We start from the raw sequence: 26,907 nt of genomic DNA, 5'->3' as shown, positions 1-26,907 counted from the left end.
TGTAAAATACTCCTGGGATTTAGTTCTGCAGGACATTGGCTTCATTAAAATAGAGGAACCCTGTCCTATCTAGGAGGGGACGATTCTACTTGAGAGAAGAGCAGGGAATAATTTTAGCATCTCCTATTCATTGAATGTCTTGTGAAAGTGGCATGTTTTGAATGTCTGAAAATGCATAAATACTGTAATTGCAAGACCACAGAAGATGGTAGCTACTGTAAACTGCCATGGGTTTGTTTTGATTCGCTCATGTCCATTTGCTTTTAAAGCAACCGCTGCTGGAGTCACGTGATTATGCAAGATCTTTCTTTCCTTATCTCACTTCTTGAAATCAAAGGCTCTGTGTCTCAAATTAAAGGCTGAGGGGAAGACTGCCATGCATCATACTCCTCTGATGAAAGCTGCTCCCTCCACAGAAGGGATGACATAATGGCTCAGGAAGCAACTCTGGGACCACCACAATTTACAGTCTAGTTTCTGTTACCTGTACTGCAAGGCTGCAAAGTGTGGCTATTCAGGGCCTGCTTCTGTAAGTGATGTAATCATCGTTGCACAGGAGCAATGACCTCGGCCGGCAGGGAGGGGCCAGGCACGTGGGAGTGCTGCCCCTTGCACCTATTTGATCTTTGTTGCCGCCCAAGACACAACAGTGAGGGGGGTTGGGCTGTGTGCTGCCGAATTGTTGTTTTGTTTGTTTGTTTTTCTTAATGTGCCTCTGTCTATAAAAAAGACGAAGTACAGAAGATAGTGTGTATGACGAGCCCAGAATACTTAAATCCTGAGATCAAGTGAGCCTTGTTCAGATATTTTAAACTAGATTGACATTACTACTGTAGGTGGTTCAACATGAATTTCAGAGGGTCAATCAGTAAATTACTCCTGAGTAATTAAACCAGTTTTGAGTTATGCAAGCCATCTCAGAGTACCGGGAAACTTCAGTGACACGCCTTTAGTCTTGTACTTCATAGGCTTATAGTTGTGTACCATTTAAAGGTCAATTAGAAGAGATTTTATACCTGGTTTGGGTCTTTCATTATTTCTCATTACTAGTCAAAAAGATGCATTACACAGGGTGTATCCTACATATGCATCCTAAAGGAGGGTCAGTCATCAGTGGTTTCTTTGCCACTTTCTCTCAGCATAATTTTCTTTTAGTTTTTCTGCCTCTGCTCGCCACCTCCTTTTCTCTGTTCAATTTGTGCTGTTAACCACTCCAGCAAAAGCTGCAGTAACAAAGTACTTAGAAAAGTCTTGTCCCTTTCTTTGTGTGGCAGTTGCTGAGAAAGGAAGTGTTTTGGCCAGCTTTTCTCTCCAGTGCTAGCCTACAAACTGAATCTTAGCTTTCAGGACAGAAAAAGAGCATTGTTGAGAACATTGAGAGAAGATGAGTGCAATAACCACACTTTCCTTTATTCATTCTCCAGATACTATTTTTAGCCCTGACAGCAAATGGTATCATTTGTTGCTCCAGCCCTCCCAGGCCACCGGTGCTGTGCCCTCAGTGGGAGTCTTGTCAGCTGTAGGGCTGCGAGTGGGCTGAGGGGAGCCTGGTGCCAGGGGACCCCAGGGCTGAACAGAGAGCATGGAGGGGAGCACAGGTTCTAGGGCAGGCTCTGAGTTGTGTTTGGGTGGTGCAGGGCATGTGACCTACAGCCCAGCAGTAAGCAGGGCAAGAGGGATATTGGAGGATTCACTGGCTGCTTAGCTTTGTGAGACCTCAAAATGCTTGGCCAGCATGTGACAGCTGCATATCCATTAAATACATCACTTTCCCTGCCACCCCAGGCAGACAAGTGCTTCCAATAAATGACAGCTTGAAACAGGAGCTTTTCAAGAAGCATCCAAACATTTCAAAGCTTAGGAATGAGCACTTAAGAGTAAAGGACTTCCTTGCGGCTGGTCACAGCAGAAGCTGGGAGTGAGGTGTGAGGTGGTGGATAGGCCTTCAGGTCATTCTGCTGACCTCTGCCACTCCTTCCATTCACAGGCAGTGGGATTTGGCTACTGTTATTTCATGTGCCTTCCTCAAGAAGTGCGTGTGTGCGGACACTTAGCAGTTTCCCAGGTAGAATGCAGGAGCATGGCTGCTGCTGTCTGTAGTAATTATTTAATTTGACTGTAATGGGGATTGGGGGTGGTACCAGGGAGCATGAGGCACAGACATAGGGCAGGCAGCATTCTCACAGTCCCGCCCCAAGGGCGATAGGTGACGGACCACCGCTTCTCAGGATGATGGGGTCCCGGTACCCAAACTCTAAACCTGAACCAACAGGGTGCCCCTTGCCCTGCCGGCCGTGCGGAGCGTGCGGCTGGCACCTCCTCCCAGAGAGTCTTTCCCGGGTGTTAAGAAAGCGCTGCTGACTTGGCCGCTGGAGCTCCCGGCGAGGCACCGGCACGGGGGTAACGAGGATGGCGACAAGAGCTACGCCGGCGACCACAAGTGTCCCGACACCGCTCTTGACTTTTGGGGTGCGTGCAGCCGCCGGGGCGGCGCTGGGTCCTTTGTTGCCGCCCTGGGGCGGCCACATGCGCCGGGCGGGCGGCGAAGGAGGGGTTTTGGGCCGCAGCGGCACCGCGGGCCGCTCTGTCGTTGGGTCGAAAGTTGAGGGGAGGCGGTGGCGGGGCCGTCCCGCGGTGTCCCGGGGCGGGCCGGAGCGGGAGCGGGGCGGGGGAGGATGGTGGGGCGGGGCGGGCCGGCCGCGGCGGCGGCGGGGAGCCGGCGTTGATCCGACGGCCGGGCCGGGGCATGGAGGGGGAGCGGGCGGACGGCCCCGCCGCCCCGGCGGACAGCGGCACGTCGGAGGTGTTCGCCCAGCTGTGGGCGGACGTGATGGGCATCCTGGTGAGTGTGGTGAGGAGGGGGTCTGCCACCGGATTGCCGTGGGGGCAGCTTACCGCGGGACGAGGGGTTGGGATGGGGGGGGGTGTGGAGATGCGGCGGAGCGTTCGCCGGGTCTTCCCGGCACCTGCTGCGGAGTTTGCCTGTGTTGGAGTGTGCCCGCCCTGGGCGGGCGCGTACGTCCCAGAAAAAACTAACTTCACGGGCAAAGCCCTGGGTTGTGTCGGTGACCGCCTGCATCGCGGCTCTGGAGTAGGGCTCTTCGGGCTGTCGTGGTGGAAGGGGCGGAAGGGGAGCGCCGAGCACCGCCAAGGAGCAGGTCTGCGCAGGGGCTGCCCGCTGGCGGGGACGCCCCGGGGAGCGCTGGTTCAGCCGGATCAATAGGCGCATTGTCCCCCGCTGGCCCGGCGTGCCGCCGATACGGGGCACTTTGGGCTGAAGGCGGTGTCGCTGCAGTCTTTACACCCCCCGCACGCGTTCCGGGGTGAAGCCCTGCGCGGGGCCGGCGCTGCCCCGGGGTCGCCGGGCACGGCCGCCAGGCCCGCAGCGCTCCCGGGGCCCCGCGGCACTCCCAGGCGCCGGCTTTGGAGCTCTTACTGCCGGTAGTTTTTGGAGACGAGTTGCTCGGTTACGGCCCGTGTAGTTTCTGCGCCGGTGATCTTCTGAGGAGCGACTAATCCTCGTAATTCACTAGTTACAGACAAAAGAGATGGCCCCAGTAACGAGGGCTCAAGGAATTACGTTTAATGGGCACGTAGCGTACCGACAGGACGGACTGGATGGCAAACAGTAAAAATACAGGAAGAGTCAATCCTTTATTTCTACTTGCAGTGAGAGAATAATATTTACTTTAGTTGCAAGATGATAATTACTGCAGAGGACTGCCACTCAGCAAAAAACAAATACTAACGTTATATGTGTACTGGAGCTGGCAGCCTTCCAGCGATACAGGAATGTGGTAATCAACAGTGGAGTGCCTGTTTATTCATTTTAAAAGCAAATGAATAGGCTTGATGCGTGTTAGTTTTTGTTGTTAACATTTAACCAGCAGACATTCAAGAATATTATGAGAAATATTTTTTGGAAAACTGCCATGGAACGTAATGAATGGTAAAGCCATAGGATGTAATTCAGAAGAAATGTTATAGAATTGAACAGAGAATTTAATTAGCATCTTATGCTGCATTTTTTTACGACATGGATTTTATTGTTAATATTCAAAGTCAGGTTCAAAAACCTGTCTTATTCCTTTTCTTCGTAGAAATTCTCCATTGACTTGATGTTCAGTTTTATAGCACCCGACTGCGTACACTTTTTCACTGTTAATGATTTTAATCTTAGAATGCAAGCAGAGTCAGTTCTTCCAGTTTGTAAGGAGCACACAGTTGGTACTTTATGAACAGTCTCTTTCTGTCTTTTTCTGGCAGGTTTCAGTACTGCATTTAGTAAGAGCAAAGTGCTATTGGATGCCTGGGAAGGAGTTTTTGAGGAGGCCAGACCAGCAGCCTAGCATGCTGAAGCTCAGGGCAGAAAAAGATCTGATTGTCACACAACTAATAATTTGAATAGGTTTCTTTTAGCAATAGGAGCTAGTTTCCTTCCTGGGAAAACAGGGCTACTTAATTATTATTTGTCTTCTAGTAAAACTATGCTAAAATAATTTGTCTTAGAGTTGGTCAGCTTTATAGAAAGGAATCATCTGGTGATTATGAAGTTGCTGGTTTATATCAGTTGCAAACATCGCCTGGCCTTATTAGCATTTCTTACTTCATTGTTTTGTGTTGCAACACAATTACAAATGAAAAGATACCTTGTGTTGGGTCTCTTATAAGAGGGAAGACAGAAGGTCTCACTGCATGCTGTCAGTTTTCTTCAGATGTAGACTTTTAAAGAGTTTCTAGTCTTTCAGGATGCAAAATAAGGTCCTAATATGAACTGAGTATAAATTTACTTAGTGCTCTGTCCTTATTTGAAGGCAAGGGAAAGGTAGCTCCAGTGCCATTTCCACTGCTCATCTCTGTGGTACATTGAGCTTTGTTTCTTTCAAACCTGTGCTGCAAAAGGCAAGCAGTGAACTGGAGTTGTGGCTTCCAAATGGGAGTCAGTAGCTGGTTGGTTGTAGTCCATGATGCCCCATCAGTGGCCTGTGGAGCTGGCTTACTTCTTTTGTATTGTCAATTATGTGAGAGCATGGGTCTTAATTTCCTGGGATCTGGCAGTTCATGACTCAAACTGTCTGGGGAGCACAGATGTAGACACCAGGGTGATTCACAGGGGATGGCTCTGTAAATGAAAAAGTTGGTGCAGTGATATGCTGGCTGGGTTGGCCCTGCAACAGCCTGGAATCTACCAAAGGAATGCATTATCAGAGGGAGAGAGCCAGGAGAGAAAAGACAAGATTGTTCTTGTAAGACTCCCACCTGCAGTGCTCCATCCAGCTCTGGGGTCCCCAATAAAGGAAAGGACATGGACCTGTTAGAGCAAGTCCAGAGCAAGGCTGCCAAGATGGTCAGAGGGATGGGACATCTCTCCTGCGAAGGAAATGCCAAGATATTGGAATTGTTCTGCCTGGAGAAGAGGAGGGTTCAGGGTGACCTAGTTGCAGATTTCTAGTACCTGCAGGGAGCCTACAACAAACATGGAACTTCTTACAAGGGCGTGTAGTGACAGGACATGGAGGAGAAGCTTTAAACTAGTAAAGGGTAGATTTAGATTAGATATTAGGAAGAAACTCTTTACTGTGAGGGTGCTTAGGCACTGACACAAATTGCCTGAAGTTGTGGGTGCCCCATTCCCATAAGTGTTTAAGGCCAGCTTGGATAGGGAGCTCTGAGCAAATTGGTCTAGTGAAAGGAGTCCCTGCCCATGGCAGGGGTATTGGAATTAGATGATCTTTAAGGTCACTTCCAACAGACACCATTCTATGATTCTGTGATCTTGGAAGGAGAAAACTAGAATGAAATCTAGAAAGAAGGTGATCATCAGATATTTGTTGATGGAATGAAAGAGAAAAATGCATTCTTAAGCCATGATTGTGGGATGATGCAGGGTGGAAAGAACCACAGGCAGCATCTAGCCTATCCTCAAGCTGAAACAGGGAGAGCTCTGAGATCAGGTGAGGTTGCCTGGGGCTTTACTCTGTTGTGTCTTGAAAACCTCCAAGGACAGAAACTGCACAATCTCTCTGTGCAGCCTGTTCCAGCAATTTGCTGTCCTAATGGTAAAAATGGTGTTTTTCATAGAAGTGATAAAATGCCTGATTCTTCCCTCCCCATACTGAGAAGTTAGAGCAGTGGGGAGGAGGAGGGGAAGGTGTTGTCTTCCTCCTACTGGCCCTGCTGGAAGCCTTGTGGAGTGTGGTGGTGTCTGCTCTAGGTGCTGAATTAGGAGGAGAGGCCGTAGTGTCAGCCCTGCTGGTATTCAGTACTGAAGTTACTTGAAATACAAATTGAGCCTCTCTCCATATTTATATGGATAAATACATTTCATTGTTTCTGTAGTTTTAGTTGTGTTCCTCAAAATAGGACCTCCTTAGGAGGAACCTGTGATGGCAGATCCCAGGTCTGGAGGGGAAGCAAATAATTGTAAAGTGCTGCTTGTAAGGAGCGTATTTTATGGACTTTGAAGTCACTTAATAGCCCTATACTTGATAAATACTGGGTGTGTACTTGCAGCTGTACTAGGTCTTGCTGAAGTAAATGTGACTTTTCTCTTTTGCACTTTTCTCATGAAATATTCCATAGGTGCAGCTGTGGTATAAGCATCTCAAGCTGTTTGTGCTGTTAATGGAGCTTGCTACATAACAAAATTGTACCCAAAAGCTTTCGCTTAGTCTGTAGCAAGCACATGCTGGGATGTACTGGATAATTATAATTTTCAATGTTTCACAGCAGCAGTGGATATTGGAAGTGTATTAATGTTTTAGAGTGAGATGGACTGTGAGTAGTAATAAAGAGATTCTCTCTATTGCCAAAACTGAATGCTATGAAAAGGGATACTTTTGGTATAGAATCATGTATTGATGTGGTGATAGCAAACTTTTTGTTTGCTATGTAAAGGTCTAAAAGTTTGTATGTTATGAGATCTGAGAACAAATTTTAATATGAATTTAAAATCAGTAACTTCATTCTTTTAAAGATGTGCTTTCAAAACGTGGGCTATTGACCTTAGTACAAGGAAGTCATTCCAGTGCCCCTCTTGTTTATGCCAAGTTCTTCCTTTGTATATACATATGAGAGATATCTAGGTCAAATCCTGACATTAATAAAATCATTGGCAAAACTGATCAGTTGTAATAGGAGTTTCACTAAAGAAAGTGTCTTATTTGTGTGAGGAGATTTTGTCTTCAATGGCCAAGATGCTAAAGATACAAAACTTGAAAGAGATGCCGCAGAATTAGAAGTCTTGCCAGCTTTTTATTTCAAAGCAGTAGCTAGTTTCTTGTTTCAAACTACTGAATCAATTATAACAGCTGAAACAAAATAAAATTATTTCTTTTTCAAGAGTATTTTGCAGTTATGCTGAGAGAAAACCAGTCCTTTCCCACCATCTGCTGTTAGTTGAAGTGAACAGAGTGTTTTGAGGACAATAAAGCTCACTTGGCTACCAGGAGCCCTCCTATTTCCATATAAAATCCATCTTGGTCTCTGTGTTTAAGTGACTATTTGAATTTCTTATCAAAGTAATAAAGAAAAAAACCAAAAGAGAAAAAGATGCCAGCTGATAATGCTGCTGTGATAATAAGTAATTGGATACGGGCTAACATTGGGAAGAGGAATTTGATATTAAGCCAGGGAGTCTGGGTATCTGGAAGGATCAGGGAAGTAGATCCCCAACTGATAAAAGCAGTTGTAGAACTGCCAGGAGGAGTTGTGGCAGCTAAGACCAGCCCAAGGTTTCCTCCAGGATTGCTCTTCCTTAAACCCTCATTAATTAACTGTAGCCTCTTATGGAAATCACTGCACTGCTGCTCTCTCAGTTTCTCATTGGGTGACTCTGTTTTTCTGGTGTCACATTGGCACCAAAAGGCCACTCCAGCTGAGATCATGGATGCTCAGCACAGCTCTGTGGAAACGTGCAGGTAAATGAATAGCTGCTGCAGGTAGATATGCTTTTGAAAATGCAATATACTTGTTTTCTATGATTTGTATTGATGACATGTCAGCATAGTGCCTGTGGCACTGTGTAGTTAACTCAAAACTCGCTGTGGGACATTCTGATTCAAAACATTTTTGTTCCGACTTCTATTTGGAGCACGTTTTCTAAAGCATATCCCACTTGCAACAATAAGGATGAACCCAGAAGGCCTGGTCTCTGCTTTCAAACTGGCAGATATTATTTTTTCTATTTTACAAAACCATGGAGGGTATTTTGCTTTCAAATAAAGAAGTCAAAAGAGAATGACTGGCTGTCAGTTTAGGTGTTGGATTCAATTTTATAATTTAAACTTAACCTGTTGCATCTCCTTTGCCTTTCCAAGAAATGTTGTGCCTAGCAATGCTAATCCCTTTATGAGGAAAGACAGCTCACAGAGATAACCTTTGGTCTAGGCTTTTCCTTGCACGTCAGGGCACATAAAACAGATGTCTCGATCAGAGAGTTTAGTCCCCATAAGACCCTACACCATCAGGAGTGATAAGAGCTTTTGGTTCTGGTGCCTGCTTCATTCTTTCTTGAAAGCAAATTCTTCCTCTTGCTGATTTGCTGTGAATACCAACTTGGAAATACTCTTTTTTTTCATACTTTTTTTATCTTTTGAAAGTCAGTCAACCAAGCTCTCTCTGTTTTTTAAGAGCAGTGGAATACAAGGTTGCTAGAATTTGCCGGTAATGATGCCTTCTTCCTTTTGTGGATATGAAAATAATGACAGTCTCTAGGGAGAAAGAAAATGTGAAAACTGATGTGGAAAAAGAAAAGGTGTTGCACATGAGCACTTAAAGGACTTTTATTACATGGAATGCAATATACTATGCTACACGTGTTGGCTGCCATTTTCTACAGTCAGGTGAAAACCTCTTTTTTTTAGTGCATCTTAGAGGAAATGACATTTTACAGAAGCAGGTAATGATTAGTTTAACTTAGTCTGATGCTGTGTAGAAACCTGTGTAAATTAGTGCTGATTGTATAAAGTGCTGTACAAACAGGAGCAGAGTGGAGGGACTGGGGCACAGAAATGGAGCACAGGGTCACTGCTGGATGTGGCACAGGGCCAAGGGACAGAGGGAACAGTTAGTGCCCAGGGCAAAGGAGTTTGAGTCAGATTGTCTCCTTCCAGACCTGGGTTGAACTGTTCCAGTTTTGGCCCTGGGCTATGCTCCTTCAGGATTTTTTTCCCTTCAGAGTTGGCATTATGAAGGAGAGGGTGCTCAGTGCTCATGCCCCCAGCCCTGTTTCCTGCACCTTTCTGGGTAACCCTCTTGTCATTTGGAATCTCTGCTTGTAGCTTTTCCTTCATGCAGCAGCCCAGGCCTCTTCCTTTTCTGCTCAGCCTGTTGTGACAGTATTAATGGCCATAGAATACATGCTGTGTTCGGACTTTAGGAGGTTCAGAAACAAAGGAGGAATAGGAATTACTTTGAATTTACACCCAGCAAAGTGATTTTTCACAATACCTGTTTTAACATTGGATGCTGCTAACAATTTTCCTCTTGGTGATTGCTTGATACAGCTGATGACTAAAGAACTGCCTGGCATTATTAGTGGTGGGAGGAGGAGGAAGGTGCTTGTGTCTGCAGGGATGCTGAGGTGGCTTTGCAAGGATCTGGATTCCATGGTTTTCATTAAGAAAATGGGCAATAGGAAGAAATTGGGTTTTGTATGCGCAAGTTTAAAAATCAGATTTCTACTACAAAAACATGTTCTCCCTTAAAATGTATGTGGATGTTGTGTGATAAGGTAAAGAGATGGGAAGGGGTTTTATTTCTGCCTGACATCAAGAGACATCTCATTGACAGGGAAAAATTACAACACCTTTTGAGCACAAAGGTTCTCAACACAGATTTCTATTATTGAAAACAACTACATTAAATCTAAAAGGAGCTACCTGTGCCCTCTCCTCCCACAGTGCAGTTGCTGTGGTGTGGGTCAGGTGTGGGCATGGTGGCTCTGCTTTCATCTTCTTGAGGCAAGGGGAACGTTTTTCCTGGCTTATGGTAATAGCAGAACTTTCTTGTCTACTGCAGTGTTTTGAAACACAGACTTAAAATGTACCAGGTTTATTTGAACTGAGATTAGTGTAATAAAATACTTGATGGTGTAGGTTCTATCGACACCTGTATAAGCATTTCTGAGCTATATACTAGTTTTAGAGGCATGTTTCCTACGAAGAGCTGAAGAGTGGGGATTGTATAACCTATCTGGAAAACAGTTTTAAGCAGGGTGTAGCTGGAAAATCAGATGGACAAGTTTAAGAGTATAATACAATAATGATTTATAAATCACACTTTCAGGCTTTTTATTAGAAAGCCATACAATAAATTGGAGAAGTGGTTTCTAATATCCGTGTCACAATCAGAGTGTGATATGGTTGGAGTGCTGTTGCAGATCTGCTCTCCGTTGAGCCCATTAGACTTTGGTGATTTGACTTCCCTGTGGCCCTGCATGGACATGGGGATATGCTCTTGACATCAGTTGGCATCATCAGGCCTCCAGATGAAGAAGATAGGTCGTTTCATGTGTATGGGTAAACGTACACCATGAAGGTGACAAGCATGGTAATACAGTTATCTAGAATATTAATACATCCTTTTATATGAAACCATTATTGTCACTGTATTCATAATGATATACAGTGCTTTTTGCTCTTTGTAGATTACAGCCTACTAACATTTAATCTCACAGTGTTCTCCACCTGGACTGTGTTCTTTCTGCATGGGAGTGTGTGTAAAGGAGATTAGGTAACTGTTTAATATAATAATAAAAGCAATGCTTTGAAAGCTTTGCAGCAAGCGTGATGAAAGCTGATAGATGATAGTGGAAACAGTAGCATGCTTGTTACAATATTAAATTCAGCGTACATGAGCAATGTCTTGGTTGTGAGATGCTCCTAACCCTCTCACCTGCAACTGAAGATGCTTTGTGCAGTGCTGGTAGGTATGATGAAACAAAAGGTAAACAAAAGATAAGGGTCTACTTTCTGCACTGTTTACATAAAAACTTCAGGAGCATAAGGCATGAGTTTATTTATAGTGGAGCAGTGTGTGGCCTGTAGGCTTTTAAGAAAAAAGGAAAATGCATCTTTTGTTGTTCTTTCATAAGTTCAGATGAGTTGAGCCTCCTGCCCCTTTCAATGCCAGCACCAGGCTGACCCTGCTCTGCAGAGCTTGCTCTTCGCTTGACTGCAATCCCAGCACAACTCGATGGAGGAGACAGGAGAGCTCATTGCACCATGGCAGCACTGTTAAAAGTTCTGTCAGCGAATGCACATCCACAGCTGAAGCTTGGATGAAAACACCTGCTAGAGCTGATTGCATAGCATTACGTTGCACTTCTGAAAAAAAGGCATTTTAGGCTTTTAAAGAATTCTGCTTGCCAGAGTAGTATCTTGTGAGTCATAGTATATACCTTTAGAAATGATATACCACTGCTGAAGAATCTGTGGGTTTTGCACATTTTACACTTGCAGGAATGTTTGGATGTTTGTGTTCTGCCTATTTATTATATCTGTTTATCTACATCTGTTACAGTTCTGAAACATTTTCCTTCTCTTTTGATTCTGTGCTTGCTGCTTTCCAGCAGACACGTGCTGTGTATTGCTACTAAGGCAAAAGGGGTTTTTGTACCAGAAATTTCTAGTGCAATCCTAAGGATGGAGTGAAAATTGAAAATACTTATTTTCTATTGCTAAATTAAGAGTCATCTCCTTTTACCATCCACGTCAGACATATTGTTATCAATATAATTGCATAGGCTTAACGCAGCCTTCAGTTATACAGAATAATATTTAATACTTGTGAGTTCTGGAGCTTTAGTGGTTGGCCACTTTAGCGCAGTAGCTCTGAAAGCTGATGAAAAATCCTTTGCACTTAAACTGCAGTTTATAATCTCTGAGGACTAAAATAAGAAAAATCCTATTTTATAAATAAACATGTTTGTTTTCGTACATAATATCCACCAACACTTGGAGGTTGTGATTTCCACTCCATTATTAGGTTTCTTTCCCACCTCAGAATTCATAAATAACCATTGTAAAACAGGAAGAGGTGTGGGCATGTTGTATGTCAGTTGTGGTTCCTGTCTTCAAGTTTCCATCTTCAAGATGATTGTATGTTTACGCTTTAAAAACACAATGCTTCAGAGTATTTTTGGGGATATATCATATTTTATACAGAGGCTGAAGAAAGAATTCCCAGTGCAACATTTTATCAGAGGACTGGTAACGATACTGTACTTCAAAACCAAAAAACCTGGTAGGGAGAGGAAATTTCTAGAGGAAATTTTTCTTCTGAGGCTGGCGGGAAAGATCTGGGTTTTTTTCTTGTTTAATCAGTGGAGACTGCTCTGTTGTAGGTAGTGGAAAAGGACTGGCTCTCCTTAATAATTGTTTTCCTCTCTAGCTACTCTTACCTTTATTCTGAGTGGTTTACAGTGACACAAGAAAAGGAGTCTAATCCTGTGCAGTCCCGCTCCATGGTGGTGCCGTGTACTAATGAGTGCTGAATTGAGGGGGCACCGGGATGGTTCAGTTCAGTGAGGTGTACTGTTTCCTGCTCAGCCTAAACCCAGCAATGCATTGTTTAGATTTTGTGTCAGGGAGTGAGTATATATGTGCAGAGGGATAAACTTTCTACAACCTAAACTTTGTAAAACCTAAGCTTTGCACGATAGCTATCTAAACTCAGGAAGTTAACAGGGAACATAAGGTCAAGGACCTCACCAAAATCACTGGCATGATGGTGATGATAAGGAATAGCTTCATACCACATGTGGTGTGTGGTCACACATAAATGAGAAGGGAAAGGGATCCTTCCCTTTGCATATCCTTGTTATCCTAGTCGTGATGAGTCTCACTGGATTTGTTTAGTATGGAGCTTGAGTTCCTAAATACCAAAAGTAGGAGGGAAAAAAAAGAGGTGAATGTTCTCAGTGTTGCTTTTTCTCTCTGATGGATTGGTACTTTCTTCAAGTAATCTTTGCCAAGTTACTTGTGGGTTTTAATCTTTGTCTCGAGTGTACATAGAATACAAAAGATTGTACAAATCTTGATTTTTCATCTCCCCAACCTAATAACTACTGCAGAATGCTTACAGATAGGTAATTATTTTATAAACTGCCAAGAAAGAGGGAGGAAAGGGGGATAAAAAGGAATATTAACTGCTGCTGACCCTTCTGCCTTTCTTAGGCAGATCTGTTGCTGGGGGAGCTTTGAACAGTTTACAAAACAAAAAAATTTAAAAAGAGCAAAACCGGGGTTTTTCTCTAGACTGATGCCTGTCTTAGGAAAGTACCTCCCATATTCAGGGGAAACAGAGGATGGCAGGGGATGGAGGTGCAGTGAGTCAGTGTCCAGAGTTGTATTTCTGTGGCCAGAAAAGTGTGAGGAGTCCCAGCTGAGAAGGGTAACTTGCAACTGCTAGGAAGAGGGATTTAGAAGGATCATGTGAAAGGAAGAATTGCCACCTTCATGGCAGGAAATGGCTGGAGCACAGGACATTGGCTGGGGAAGGTCAGTGTGCAGGCTGACTTCCTGGAGACCCAGAGGAGGTGGCTGAATGGTGTGGACGTCAGGGAGCACGTGGGAAATAAATAATGGACATTTAAGCTTGGTTTAGAAATGAAAAGACTTATTTCAGGCACCGAGTAGGGGTATCATAGTGCAAAGTAAGCCTTCATGTCTAGTTGGTCACACCTTGTTTTGTTTTTGCTTAGAGACAAATGCAGGCTATAGGTGGGTAACCATTGATGTGTGTATGAGTCATGTAAAACTAAACCATCAAGGTATTGCCAGCAGATGCTTTGAATGGGTAATTGGTAGCAGAGGGCTGGTTAGCTGCAACAAGCTGAGCATGAGAGTGCAATTTACTGTTTTCCCAGAGACAGTCTGATGCCCTGTTTTCCTATTCACATGTAATTCCTTCTGAACCAGCCCTTGTGTCTCTCAAGCTTTGAAGAGATTGCCATATCTGAAAATACATTATTTTCCTTTCCATTTGAAAGAGTCATACAATAAAAATATTTGTTTTCTTTCAAATCCTAATTCTCTTTGAAAGAAGGAGCTTATTTACTATACATCCTTTGTTTTGAAATTGATAATGGTGCAGACTGTGAAAAGTGATGCAACATCTTGCTCAGAGAGCTCCCTCCTGGTTTTGTATTGCTTCAGATGCAGGCTGGTACAGAGGCTGTCCTACCACTCTTGCTGGGCTAATGGGGTGGTGTTCCCTGAGACTGCAGTCACTTTTTTCATCTGAGCACAGTCTGTGAGGAAACTCCTTCCATCTGAGACTTTCTTTTCATGTTACTGCCACTTTTACAACTAGGTGAGATGTTTTTCTTTGGCATGACAACTGTCCTGACAAATGGTTAGTTAGCAGGATGTTCTCCTTTTGATGTTCATGTCACTCTGCATAAATAAGTTGCTCAAGGGCTTCGCTTGCCATCCAAGTCCAAGTGTCTTTATCTACAATTGTTTTCTTTCAGCCTATGGTTCAGGGCCTTGTGTCAGTGAGAATCAACTACCAGGTTTTGTAGAGACAAATTTTTTGTGAGTTTCATTAACACTGGGTTCTGCCAGCTTCTGCTTTTTATGACCTCTTTAGCCATGTGGGGCTTTTCAAATTGTGTTGTGCCTCAGTTCGAGGTGCATCTGTGATGTGAAACACTTGAGTAACTAATTCAAGTCTCCAATAAAAGCACCATAGAATCAGAGGCTAAGTTGGAAGGGACCCATAAGGATCATTTAGTCCAACTTCCAGCTTCTCACAGGGTACCTAAAACTGAACCATAAAACTAAAAACATTGTCAGGTGCTCCTTGAACTCTGATGGGCTTTGTGCTGTGACCAGTTCCATGGAGAGCCTGTTTCAGTGATGAACCACAATCTAGAACATTTTCCTAACGTCCCATCTGAACTTCCTCTGACGCAGCTTCATTCCATGTCCTCATGTCTCTTATCAGTGTGCAGAGCCATTGGACTGACAGCAGCCACAGGATTAAGCACTTCCTTGAAACAAGCACATGACATCCTTCATGTCCCCTCTTCAGAAAAATACCTGTGAGATATGGCAACCACACAGTTATTGAGCCCAGAGCTCTGTAGGATGAGCTCTGTTGATAGGCAGAAATATTCCTCTTCTTTCTGTGTAAGAGGCCTATTTAGCCTAATTAGGAAATTCTTTGACAATGATGAAGCAGTGTGAGCACACAGGAACGCAAAAAGCCCCTGTTCACTGTACACAGATAAAGGGAAATGAGGAAATAAAATAAGGAATCCCAGAGTGGAAAGGATTATAAGATGGCAAGCGATAGAGTTCTTCTTGCTAGGTTGATATCCCTAATTGATATAAACATGAAGCTCTGTGCAATCTGTGGTACTTAAAAGACACGCATCTAAATAATATTTAAATAGATTCTTCATTTTTAAGACCCACTGGAGTGTAATTGTATTCAACTTAATTAAATGAACTGAAACCCCTTGGTAACCGTGCTTTACTGTTCCTAAATAAAACACTCTCCAAAGAGACTTGAGGAAGCTTAGTTAAGGCAATAAAAAACCTGAGCCCAGCACCGTGAAGTTTTGCATGAGCAGAATTATATTTAGTTCATCTGTACGTTACATACAGTGGTTGAGACTCTATTAACAGTGCCATACCTCTGTTAGGAGTCAAAAGCTGAGGCTTCACTGAAGTGCTTTAAGGCAGAGTCAGCCTGTCTGGTTTCAGATTTTTATGAATGTGGGGTGTCTACTTAAGCTAGTTTATTAATGCTGCCCCTCTGTGCCAGCTCAGAGCACGTGTTCCCTGCAGGAGCGAGAGTTTGCAGGGATAGCACAGGCAGGATGGGCGGCATTGGTGAGGGAGAGCCTGGGCACAGCTTGCTTACGGGAGCTACAGGAAATAATTTCTTCTGCTGCTAAGATTACAGGGGGAAATATGGATTGCTGCCATGCTCAATTACAGTTGTTTCCTTTCCTGGTAAAAGATGACCTGTCAGGAAGCGGTAGGAGTGAAGACAAGGTTAGTCCCTGCTTATGTAGACGTGTTGGGTGTATCCTCTAGGCTGCAAGCTGCTGAATTTCTAGCAGGAAAAACCAGAAAAATATCAGAGTTTGAGAAAGCAGTTTAAACATCAGCATTCTGGCTTTCCATGGCTGGTGGCTGGGCTGCCCTCTGCGCTTGCAGCAGTAAATCAAGGGCTGTGCATCTCTGGGACACACAGTGCTCTGTGCTGCTGGGCACCTCAAACAGGATTGCTGGTGCCCGTACCTATTCCCAGAAAGAGGAGTGACCCTCATGCCTTGTTGTGCAGAGCAGTGTTTTTTCACGCTTTGTAAAAACATGAAAGTGAAGTTTTAAGTGAAGGCAGATATTTGACATTTCCTTTGCCCTTTCTGAAATCTTAATATGGATAGCAGGAGAGCACCTTCCTCTTGGAAATCAGCATCCAAAATGGCACAAGTGGGAGTAAGTAATTGTGCTTGCTGTCACACCCAGCTTCCTAAGAGCAGCATTTCTGAAGTCTGGGTTTGTCACTGCCGAGCTGGGTGATGATGCAAGGTGCATGCTGCCCCGTAGCTCTTGCCATGTCAGTGCAGATGAGGTAATAGGCTCATCCAGCCATGAGAAATGTGAGGCAGGCAACTGCATCCCTGCTGGGCTTTCCCAGTGCTGCCCAGTGGGAGAGGACTGTGCTCTCTCCTCTACCTTTCAGTAGTTGTAGTTGAGGGGAAGGTCCCATGCAGGATTTAGCTGCTGGGATGGTAAGAAATGAGGGAAGGCATGGAGTGTTCTCCTTTACTCGTGCATCTCCAAAGCCAGTACTGCTGGGGGAAACTGCTGTCCATAGGGACCTGCCCAGGATCCTGGGCCTGGATCTCAAAGTGAAGCAGCAAGGAGCGCACAATAGTTCACTGAAGAGGCAAGGGAGAGGGGTAGGGGGAAGAGAGAAAGAAGGATGAGAAGGTTTTTTTTAGTGAACTTGACTTTTTCTGGACAAGTATGTCTTCCTTCTGCCAAACTGTCCAGGGGAAAAGTGTAGCACAGTTCAATTTAAAGGCAGTCATTCTCTCCTACCATGACACTTGTAAAGTAGCTTTGTTAGTGGAACTAGCACGTGACCATTACCAAAGTTTGCTTTCTCTGAGCAACTTTAACACCTTGGGGTTGTACTGTAAACAGGACTTGCTGAGCTTACACACTTGACCTGAGATACTGTTGACTACTCAGTTTGTTTTGCCTTTAAATATCCAAATATTTTTACATGCTTTTTGTTTAATTTTTTCAGACTACTCTTTTAATGATTACTCACACCTCAGTTATGCGGTTCCATATATCACAGATTTGGATTTGTCATGCTGTCCTACTACTAAATATAAGGAAAAGAGCTTTAATGAGACTTCCTCTACTATTGAAGCTGATATGGGTATCTCCATAAAATATTTATTTCAACATCTACTTGAGATGTTTGCCTATCTATTTCATTAGACACTAACTTGTCTCAGACATGAAGCCACCCCCGTAATATATGCTAAATTTTCCAAATCTGAAACAGGAAATTCACCTCCATCTCCTTAATGGTGTTTTTATCAGATATATGTACATTTCTTAACCCTTGCCATTCTTCTGTTTACCATTTGTTTCTGCTCCAAGTCTCAGGCTAGAACCCACTGCAGCTGGTGCACATGAAGTGACAAATTTTCACTCAATGTGAGAAAAAGTCTCAGCAGAGTGTGTGAAAGGAGGACACAGTGAGAGCAAGGGAGAAAAAACTAATGAGAGGTGATGTCAGGTGCAGCTATTACATGGCTTAAACTTGTTCTGCTTTACAAGCTGACGATGGCAACTTGTAGCTGACTGATGACCAGTCTGGTGGCTGGGGGTGCCCTTTTATGTATCAGAGTAGACAAGGTTTTTGAGTTACATTTTGATGAGCTTAGTGCAGAGCACCTCAAGGAAAGGAGGATCGAGGGTAATACACGGTTATTAGGGACGCTGGACATTACGGGTGCTTTGAACTAACTGTCATGAATAAAATTTGCATATATTCTTGTCTGTCCAGACCTGGTTCTACTTGTGATAAATACCAACTTTTTAAGTATGTTGGAATGTACATTTGCATAGATGCAACTTTTTTGCTAGCATTCATATATTTTTATTTTTTCCATAGAGGACTTCCTTGGTTGCAAACTGCAGAGAGGGATCCCAGTAGTGTGCTTTTAAATTTATTTTAATTTACAGAGGGAAAAGGAGAAATCACATTCAGAATGTTTTTTCCAGAGATACTTGACAAAGACTTTGGGGCTTTACAGAAAATAGAAGGGGGAAAAAAACCTGTGGTGCTACTGGTAAAGGAAACACTTTATTTTCAGAATTTTGAAAAGAGTAAGAGGGGTTTTTGATGTAAAGATAGGGAAAAGTTATATATCTATATATATATATATATATATATATATATATATATAAACTTAGATAACTCTGTGGGTTAATGTGATCTTTTTGGGTCTAGAGTGACTGTGCTCTGAACTTGGTGGGTTGTATTAGTAATTTCAGATAACTGCTGCAAAATCTTTGATATCAAAGTATACCATTGTGGTTTCTGCTTATTCTACAGAATCTCTAAGTGTTTTAACCATGCTACAGAGAGCTTGACAGTAGTATCACATCTATTTTTGTAACTGTCTGTAAAGCCACATAGTTTAATGACTCAACCCTCAGATGCCATAAAAATTAATGGAAAGTCTTTTGATCAGTCTGATCTGTATGTTCTTTTTGTTCTCATAGTGTCTGGCTATAGAGAGGTCAAGGGAACCATGACAACTTTTCAGCATCCTCAAAAATAGCTGCTCTCAATATAAAAATGTCATGACTTGTACACTGAGTATTTTATGCCTTCTTCTGAATATCAAGGAAAGCGCTGGCTGCCTGGCCTTGCACTTCTGTCTCACTCACATTTCTGACCCTGCTGACTGTCAAGACAGGCTTTGAACCTGTCATTGCATGGATAGTAGAATTGTTAACTCTGCTGAATGGAAGATTGTCCTTGCTGAGCCCTAGGAATAGAAGGGAGTATTTCTCTAGCAGCTTGTTGGGTTCATTTTTAATGCAAGCATTTTGAAGCTGTGCCCGAAGGCAAATCATCAGCCCTATTCCCAGCAGAAATACATTGGTAGCAAAAGAGTCAGAAATGTGTAACTGAATCAGAATGGAGCTCTGCAGGTTTTCCTACAGATGCCTATCCTCTCTGTGTATTACTGTAGTAACCTGAGACACAAGCTCCAGCCAGAGAGATGGATGCAGGTTTAACTCTTGTGTTTGGAAAAGGTTTGGATGTGATTTCAGTCTGCCTCCTTAGAAAGAGCTGTGAAGGAACCTGGAATACTGTGTCTCAGGTTTATCAAGTGCAGCCTGAATTCAGGTCTTAGTATATTTTGGAATGCAGGGAGTCCTGCCACGAGTCCAAGTTCACTTAGGGAAGCATGCAAAGTTTCTCAAGCTTTTATGAGCTCTTATGATTAGTAAAAATATCTAAGAAGGAGTGGCATCTTAGTCAAAGTTGTCCCATGAAAATCTGATCATTCCTTGGGTTTATTAGGCACAAATATATTTTCCTGCAGCAGATGCTCTCATTTCACTGCTTTTTGTCCCTCTTCCCTCTTATCCGTCTCCCCTCCCATCTTCCCTAAAGAAGCCTGTTTGCTCTGGCCCACGTTCTGGCTTTCATTTATGTACTTCAAGCTATCCAAACCAAAGGTATTATTGAAATGCAAGGTCATGTTCCACAAATTTTTAGTAGGCGTTCCTGTTAAAATCTAACTGCCAGAAATAAACTGCCAATGTTTACAGTGACTCTCCACACAGTAGTCCTGTGTTTCAGGCATGGAAATGGATTTTTCTCATCTTAGCTTGTAAAGGTCAAAAAATGTGCCTTTGCCAGTGCATGATTGCTGTGTGTTGTGAAATGTGCCTTTGCCAGTGCCATTTCCACATTCATTTATACCTTATTAGGAAAAAAATGTCAGATTGTCTTCCAGTTTCTGACCTATTCCTAAAATCCCAGATTATGCATGTGCTGTGGCCATAGCTGCAGTGGCTTTTAAGTTTTGAACTCGTATAGTTGCATTGTGTGCTGTAACCTGCATTGCCATGTGCAGATGGAGACCCATCTGTCTCGCTGAACAAACAGGCTTGTAGCATCCACATCTTTTTACATTTCTGAGATTCATGCAGTTACATGAATTTCACCCAGGGGCTGGGAGAGTAAGCACATGTATTCACTAATCAAGACCTTTTTCCTGACATTCCTAATATCTGCCAGAATAGGAGGAGGATATGCTGGAATATGCAGCTTTGTAACACATTTTTCAGATTCTGAGACAGAAAAGTACAGAGTAAAATAGTTGTATTTTTGGAAGATTTTTCTAAAAATCTTGTTCTGGATAGAAATTTATGCAGAAAGTATGCATGCTCTGCTAGTGACTAATATTTGAGTACACATGCGGGTTCATCAAATGTATTTGTTACTTAGAAAAGTCTGTTATTCCTCCTTAGCTATTAGTGGTTTTATTATACTATTAAAATATGAGTATATTTTTACTTAATTTTACAGCCAGCAGAGCTCTCTAGCAAAACATTTTTCTCTTTAACGCTTTCAGATGTCAAATACAGAGGATTCTGCCAAGACATTAAATTAACTGATGTGCAGTGACCGATAAATTCTAACTTTATAATAAGTGCCAAATCATTCCAACTTTTCTTTGTAGTCGTTCCATTAACAGGAATCCCAATGGATTCCTTTGGTATTCACATGCATATCAGAACTAATTCTCTGGGAATTTCAGGGCAATTCATCATTTTGTTCTGTGTTTTATGATGCCAAAAAATGTTGCATGCATACATTATAAAATGGAAATTTAGGAACACACTTCTCAACTGAAAATAGAAATCTGAGAGAACTTCTGTTTTCATTAGGCTATTAAATCTTCATTTTACATTTAACCCTTTATAAATAACAAGTTGTGTATTTTCCTGGCTATCAAACTATTTTGTGGAAGAGTCTGTGCTGTAGTGAAGTCTTGGGGGAAACATGTTGTAACTTCTTACCAAGTAAGTGTTTGGGGAATGGTTTTCCTGCTCGATATTTGTATTGCTCTCAAACTTTTTTTTCCATCAGAGATGATCTGTGGGATTATATAGCGGGAACATTGCAGTTTGCATGAAAATAAACATAATTGGTGTAAAATGCTCTTCATGTTAGTGCTTTAACTGTTAAATTTGTTACAAAATGACAGAGTTTTTTATGAGGTTTTGGTTTTAAAAGTGTTACTGACAGTTCAGAGCATTTCCAAGGTTTCTGAAATACAGATATATCAGAAAGAACAAATTTGAAATCTGTATACTTTTTCATTGTTTGCATAAGCTGTATCAAAATGGGACATAGTGGTACATGATTGAAGGTTTATTATATATTACATTGGCTTGTTCTTTTTTGTATCAAATAACTGTATGCTTTTTCCTACCTGTGAAACTAAAATGGCACTCCACATTTGTCTAAACCTGTGAAAATTGTCACTGGGTCTCACTCTTTGTGCATAGAGTGAAACATTTTTAAAGTATTGTGAGTTACACTTTTAGTGTTCTATTTTATTATTAATTCTAGAGATTTTTGAAAACATCTCCGACTATTCCTTTGACTTTGTTTGTAAGGGAATGCATGACTTATCAGGCTGGAGCTAATGTTTTGCATATGCATATTTTTAAAGACTCAAAACCAAAATAGAATTGCAAAGTACACTGCTGGTGATTTTGTGTGAGACAGTTTAGACTTATTTGGAGACATCACGGGGGGTCAATTTAAAGAGCAGACAAAATGTCATGGTTCTTCAGATCAGTTATACTTGTGGTTTGATGATACCTAAGGTAGGTCTTGGCCATTATTTGTGCAGTAGAAGAATGAAGCATCTTCTCTTTTCTAAGTTTTACCATGGTTTTAGTAGTGCTTGAAGAATAAAGGAGGATGATGGAGATAACTCTATGTAGAGATCAAATTTGAGGTCATATAAATCAAATATACAATCCTTTGTTAAGCTATGACATTTACTTTCGTGAAATCGTGAGTGAATGCTGTGGGCCATGAGACACTTGCTGTCTTTTGCTTGGGTTGATTTATGTATCTGTATTTCTTTCTCAAAACCAATGCTCTCTGCATTGCCTGCACGCATAAACTCATAACAGCAACTCTTGGCCGCAGACACAAATCCTTCAATTGGCATTTTCCACTGCAACTTTCTGGCAAGTTGAGGTGCAAATGCAAATGTTTGTGGTTTTGTTCTAATTTTGAAGCTATGGGGCTTCAGACTCCAAAGTTGTCCATATCTAATAAGGAGGGTGCATGCATCCTTTGTGGAATGGCAACTGCATAAAGCCATAGCTGTCCTCTGCCTGGACCCCCAGCAAAAGCATGTGGCAGGGCTGTAACGAGTGTGTGTGCCAGCTGTCTGTCCTCTGTGTGTCAGCTGTATGTTCTAACATATTGTGGCATTTGTTTCACTTCCTTCATCTTTTTCTGGACATCAAGCTTGTTTTCATTTGCAGCACAGCCCCCCTCATGCAAGCCCTGAGCACTGCCAGCAATCCCTGCTGTCAGTCAGGCAGGGTGATGCCTGCAGCTCTGCTCCTCTGGACACAGTGGCACTGGTGGCACTGGTCACTTGTGAATAGGCCTTTCTTTGCAGCCACGTGCTTGCTGGCAGCGGGGCCACCCACCTTCTGCAGGCTTTAATTGGAGTGCTGCAATCGAGCTAATTTTGTTCTAGGGACAGTCAGAAGCTTTCAGCCTTTTGGAGGCTACCTTTAAAAATAGCACAGTGAACTGCACTCCAGTACAAGCGAAAAATGAGCACTTGTTTGGCTGTGTTTGATCCACTGGCAGTGCCATTGCTGTCCTGCAAATGGTCTGTGACCATGTGTCTGAGGAGGTGTGGGGAGGAGCACTGGAGCGTGCTGAGATTCTCAGCTCTGAACGGCTCTCAGCTAAGCTAAAGTTCACGTGATATGTTTGGATTTGGAGAATTTCAGGCAATTTCAAAGTCATTAATTACCTTTGAAAATTATGGGTAGCAGGTTAACTCTATGCAATGTGTGGTTTCCAGAATAGTGAGAGGAGATGGACTGATAGGCATCAGTCAGTTTTCAGGTTGTTCTAGTAAGATGATGGTCCCTGTGTTGCTTTTATGTCATTACTGTCTTATTTTCTTGAATATTTTTAACTGGCAAAGCTTATCAAAGAATAAACAGACTCTGGCTGGGTAAGATACTCCAAAGTGAGAATTTTTGATAAACCTTAGAGAGTGATACTTGTTATGATTGCATAGCTGGGATTCAGATGTCACATCATCTCTTTGGAAGTCATACAGGTTCTTTTAATGCCCACAAAAGTGAGCAAATGAAGTTTAAGTTTTGGGCTTGCTTTTTCAGTTTGGTGCTCGTTTTTTTTTCCCCAGCAGTGCATCCCTGGTTATTCCTACTGAGTGTTTAAACACTGAAAGCAGCACGTAGTCCATGTAGGACCAGAAAGCACACTCTCAGCTACCTGAGGAGTGTCCAGCGGCACAGGGAAATTTGTGGAACTTGTGGTACAGGCAAAGAGGCCAAGTTTCCTCCCCAGCTTGTTGGGAAGTGATGGATTTCAAGGAGGTGATTGTAGGAAGACGTAGGCTTCCGCTGTGAGCGGGTAGCACTGTGGCTCCTGTAGAAAGGCAGGGTAGCACTGTTGTGTTCTCAAAGCTGCTGGCTTTTCACTATGTGAACTATACATTTGATTAGCAGCACAGGAAGTTGTTTGTCCAAAGCTCTGGAAAGTCTGATGTTCCCAGAAGTGTATTTGTGTAGGGTCCCCAATCTTTTAATGCTTGAAACATCTCTGGTGTGAGACCTTTGGCAGGTTGAGAGATAGGAACTACAGTAAAAAAAAATTGTGGGTATGGGGGCAAGGGACAAAGTGTAGATATATATTTAGTGTAGTTATTTTGCTTCTGCTGCTCCAACAAGTGATGTGCAAATTGTTTTCCACCTGTACTGAACATAGTAGTGTTGAGAAAATGCTTGCTGTTCTAAATTTTGGGAATGTGAGCTTGCAAAAGTTTCTGGGGAAATCTGCAAAAGTTTTGGGAGATAACTGTTCCACCTGTGGAATTACACTTTAAAAGAGTAGAAAGTAGTTTTCACAGAATCTGAGATTTAATAGGCTTTCACTTTGACTTAAACTGGAAAGTTTTTTCCAGTTCTCTGGAAGTGATACTTCATTAGAGCAAACCTACCCCTTCAGTGTAGTCCAGAACCCTGAGAGTGGGACCATGTGCTTATTTCCAAGTTACAACAGCTTCATTAAGGTGTGGTTACTAATTAAAAGTTCCTCCTAGCTCGTATGCTATAACTCAGCCTTGCAATTTATGTATATTATTAGCATAATTATTTTTAGATTATTTCTCTCTTGCTTAGCTTTTTCTTAATAATCAAGACATAATTTTATGTTTATATGTGTGCATATATTAACAGCAGCAATAAAATAATAGTCTGCAATGTATTCTTGTCCTTCTCTCAGGATAGACATAGAGAGCCTATCTTCTTCATCTGTGTTACCTTCTAAGGAATGCACTCAGTGATATACATGCTCTGTCATAAATCAGACAAATAGGGATGCAAGATTATTCAATCCCATCTTTTGGACCTAGCTTAAGTGTGTGCATATTGTACCTGCCCACCCCCTCACTTTACAGATGGAGCATACATGATGTTTAGAAAGGTTTCTCATGACACTTAAAATTCAGTCTTTTTATTGTTCTGGTCTTATTTTCTTAATTCATAATTTTTAAAGTAAGAATTTGGACTGTAATTAACAGATTATTACAATTAGGTTTCTGGCTATAGCCATTTTATTAGCAGTGTAGCAATCCTGCCCTGCAAAGCAGACATTTGGGACTCAGCAAACCATGTTGTCACCTCCACTACATCTTAAAAGACCAGCTGGCAAAGTGTCTTTGTGGGTGTCATTGTTTGCAGTCTGGCTGATTTGGTGTATGGGTAAGAAATGTTTTGATTGCAGTTAGTCATTGTCACAAAGCAGGGCTACTCTTGGTGAGGTCAGTGACATGTGTGTAATGACTGGCTCTGGGAAGAGAGAGATGCTGCATGGGAGAACCAGGTGCTGCTGGGAGAGAACTGAGGCAGGTAGTGCCTGAGGATGTGTTGTTCCACTGCATTGTTGTCCCTGCCTTCTTTCTCTCTGTGGGAATTAACAAAATCCCACCTGATTGTGAGGAGCTGTTCTGGTAATCCAGTTCCCAGCTGTTCTTGCTGTTAGTGTGCTCTGGGATAGGGATGGAGAGGATGACCTGAGCATGATGGGACGGATGAGCTGCAGGGACGAGGGTTTCCATCATAGTTGGAAGTTGCCTTTAAATTAGAATTTTAAGATTGATTAACCTGTTTTCTTTGTCTCCCCTGTAGGACGGGTCACTGGGAAATATTGATGATCTGGCACAGCAGTATGCAGACTACTATAACACCTGCTTCACAGATGTGTGTGAGAGGATGGAGGAACTGCGCAAGAGGAGAGTTTCCCAAGACCTTGATTTGGTATGTAGAACAGTTACAACTTTATTAACAAATAATTGCCATTCATGCTCCAGATGAAGAATCAATATTACAGCTTGAAGAATTCTACCCAGGGAAATAACTGTACATGGCTGTGTTCACGCATGCAAACGTCTCAGCCAACTCAATTAAACGCTTGGAATTAGCCGGATTAGGTTTTTTCTAGGTATTTTTTATGATTCATTAAGCCTGGAGTCTGCATTTCTTATTTCTTCTTTAATTAGAGTACTTCTTGCTTGCATACATTTGGTTGCAATCCTCAACTCTCAGAGGCAAGATACTGTCTGACGAAAGCATCGTTTCCTTGCTCCAAGATGCTCCCGGTGTGAGCACAATGAAACTGTGCAGGTTTTCAGTTGTGCTGTACAAACTGTAAAGAAGTGCTTCTCAAAAGTCCAGGGTGCAAATTACTGATTCCAGGCTCCCAAGTGTAAGCAGTTCTGCCAAGCCCTTTCCATTACTTTATACATTATAGAATCTGTAGCAGGTGATACGGGGTCACAGAGCTTTTCAGGATGGATGGGACCTCAGGAGGTCCCTAATCCAGCATTCAGCTCAAAGCAGTGTCAACACTGAAATCAAACCAGGTTGCTCAGGGCTTTATCTCATTGAGTTTGAAGACCTCCAGGGATGCAGATGTTGCACCGTCTCTGAGAAACATGTTAATACTGCTTTGCTATCTTCATAGTGAACTTCTGTTTTTAAATAATGCTTTGTGAGAGCCTTCCCATAGCAATTTATACCTGTTGTCTGTTGTTCTCATGAAACACACCATTTTGATATCCTCCCCACAGATACCAGTAGATCTTCTTGATACTGTCTTTTCTGACAGCTGGGAGCTGAATCTCCCAACTCTGCTTGCTGGGCACAGGCACAAGTCCTTGAGAGTGCCTTGGGAACGGCTGTACCTGATGATGTGGATTATTTAAGGCTACTTTCTTTCTTTTTGGGATTCCAGGATACCAGAGGCTTCCAGAGTTTGTAGAGACAACAAACTTCAGTTACACAATTAATGGCAGCAGAATCAAGGCAGGGAGTCATCTTTTGTCTCACTGAAGTTGTTAGTTCCTTCTTTATTTTAAAATAGGAAAAAAAAAAAAAAGGCAAATGTTTTTGCAGATCTGCTGCTGCCAAGAAGTTCCAAGGGTTAAACAAAAAGCTATTGCAGGAAATTCTTTTGTAGACGGACCCTTAAGGCTCCTGTGCAGAGAAGTGATGGCACAGAGCTGTGATGCTCATGAAAACCCCACGCCTGTCAGGCCTG

General features: G+C 42.6%; 1 protein-coding gene across 7 annotated transcripts in view; it reads left to right on the top strand.

The window, feature by feature from the left end:
* LOC103818534 (SAM and SH3 domain-containing protein 1) overlaps positions 1-26,907 on the top strand; it is a 530,071-nt gene that overhangs the window by 406,206 nt on the left and 96,958 nt on the right. For 4 of the 7 annotated variants that reach the window (XM_050973008.1, XM_050973007.1, XM_009092874.4 and 1 more), the window contains one exon: positions 25,497-25,625. In XM_050973008.1, coding sequence (XP_050828965.1) covers positions 25,497-25,625 — 129 coding nt within the window. Of the gene's footprint in view, positions 1-2,324; positions 2,470-2,699; positions 2,843-25,496; positions 25,626-26,907 lie in introns of those variants that run through there. The other 3 variants (XM_030235968.2, XM_030235966.2, XM_030235974.2) reach the window with 3 other exon arrangements.

The sequence above is a fragment of the Serinus canaria genome, chromosome 3 (genome assembly GCF_022539315.1).
Source record: "Serinus canaria isolate serCan28SL12 chromosome 3, serCan2020, whole genome shotgun sequence".
NCBI classification, from domain to species: Eukaryota; Metazoa; Chordata; class Aves; order Passeriformes; family Fringillidae; genus Serinus; species Serinus canaria.
This window is presented reverse-complemented; position numbering and strand designations above follow the sequence as displayed.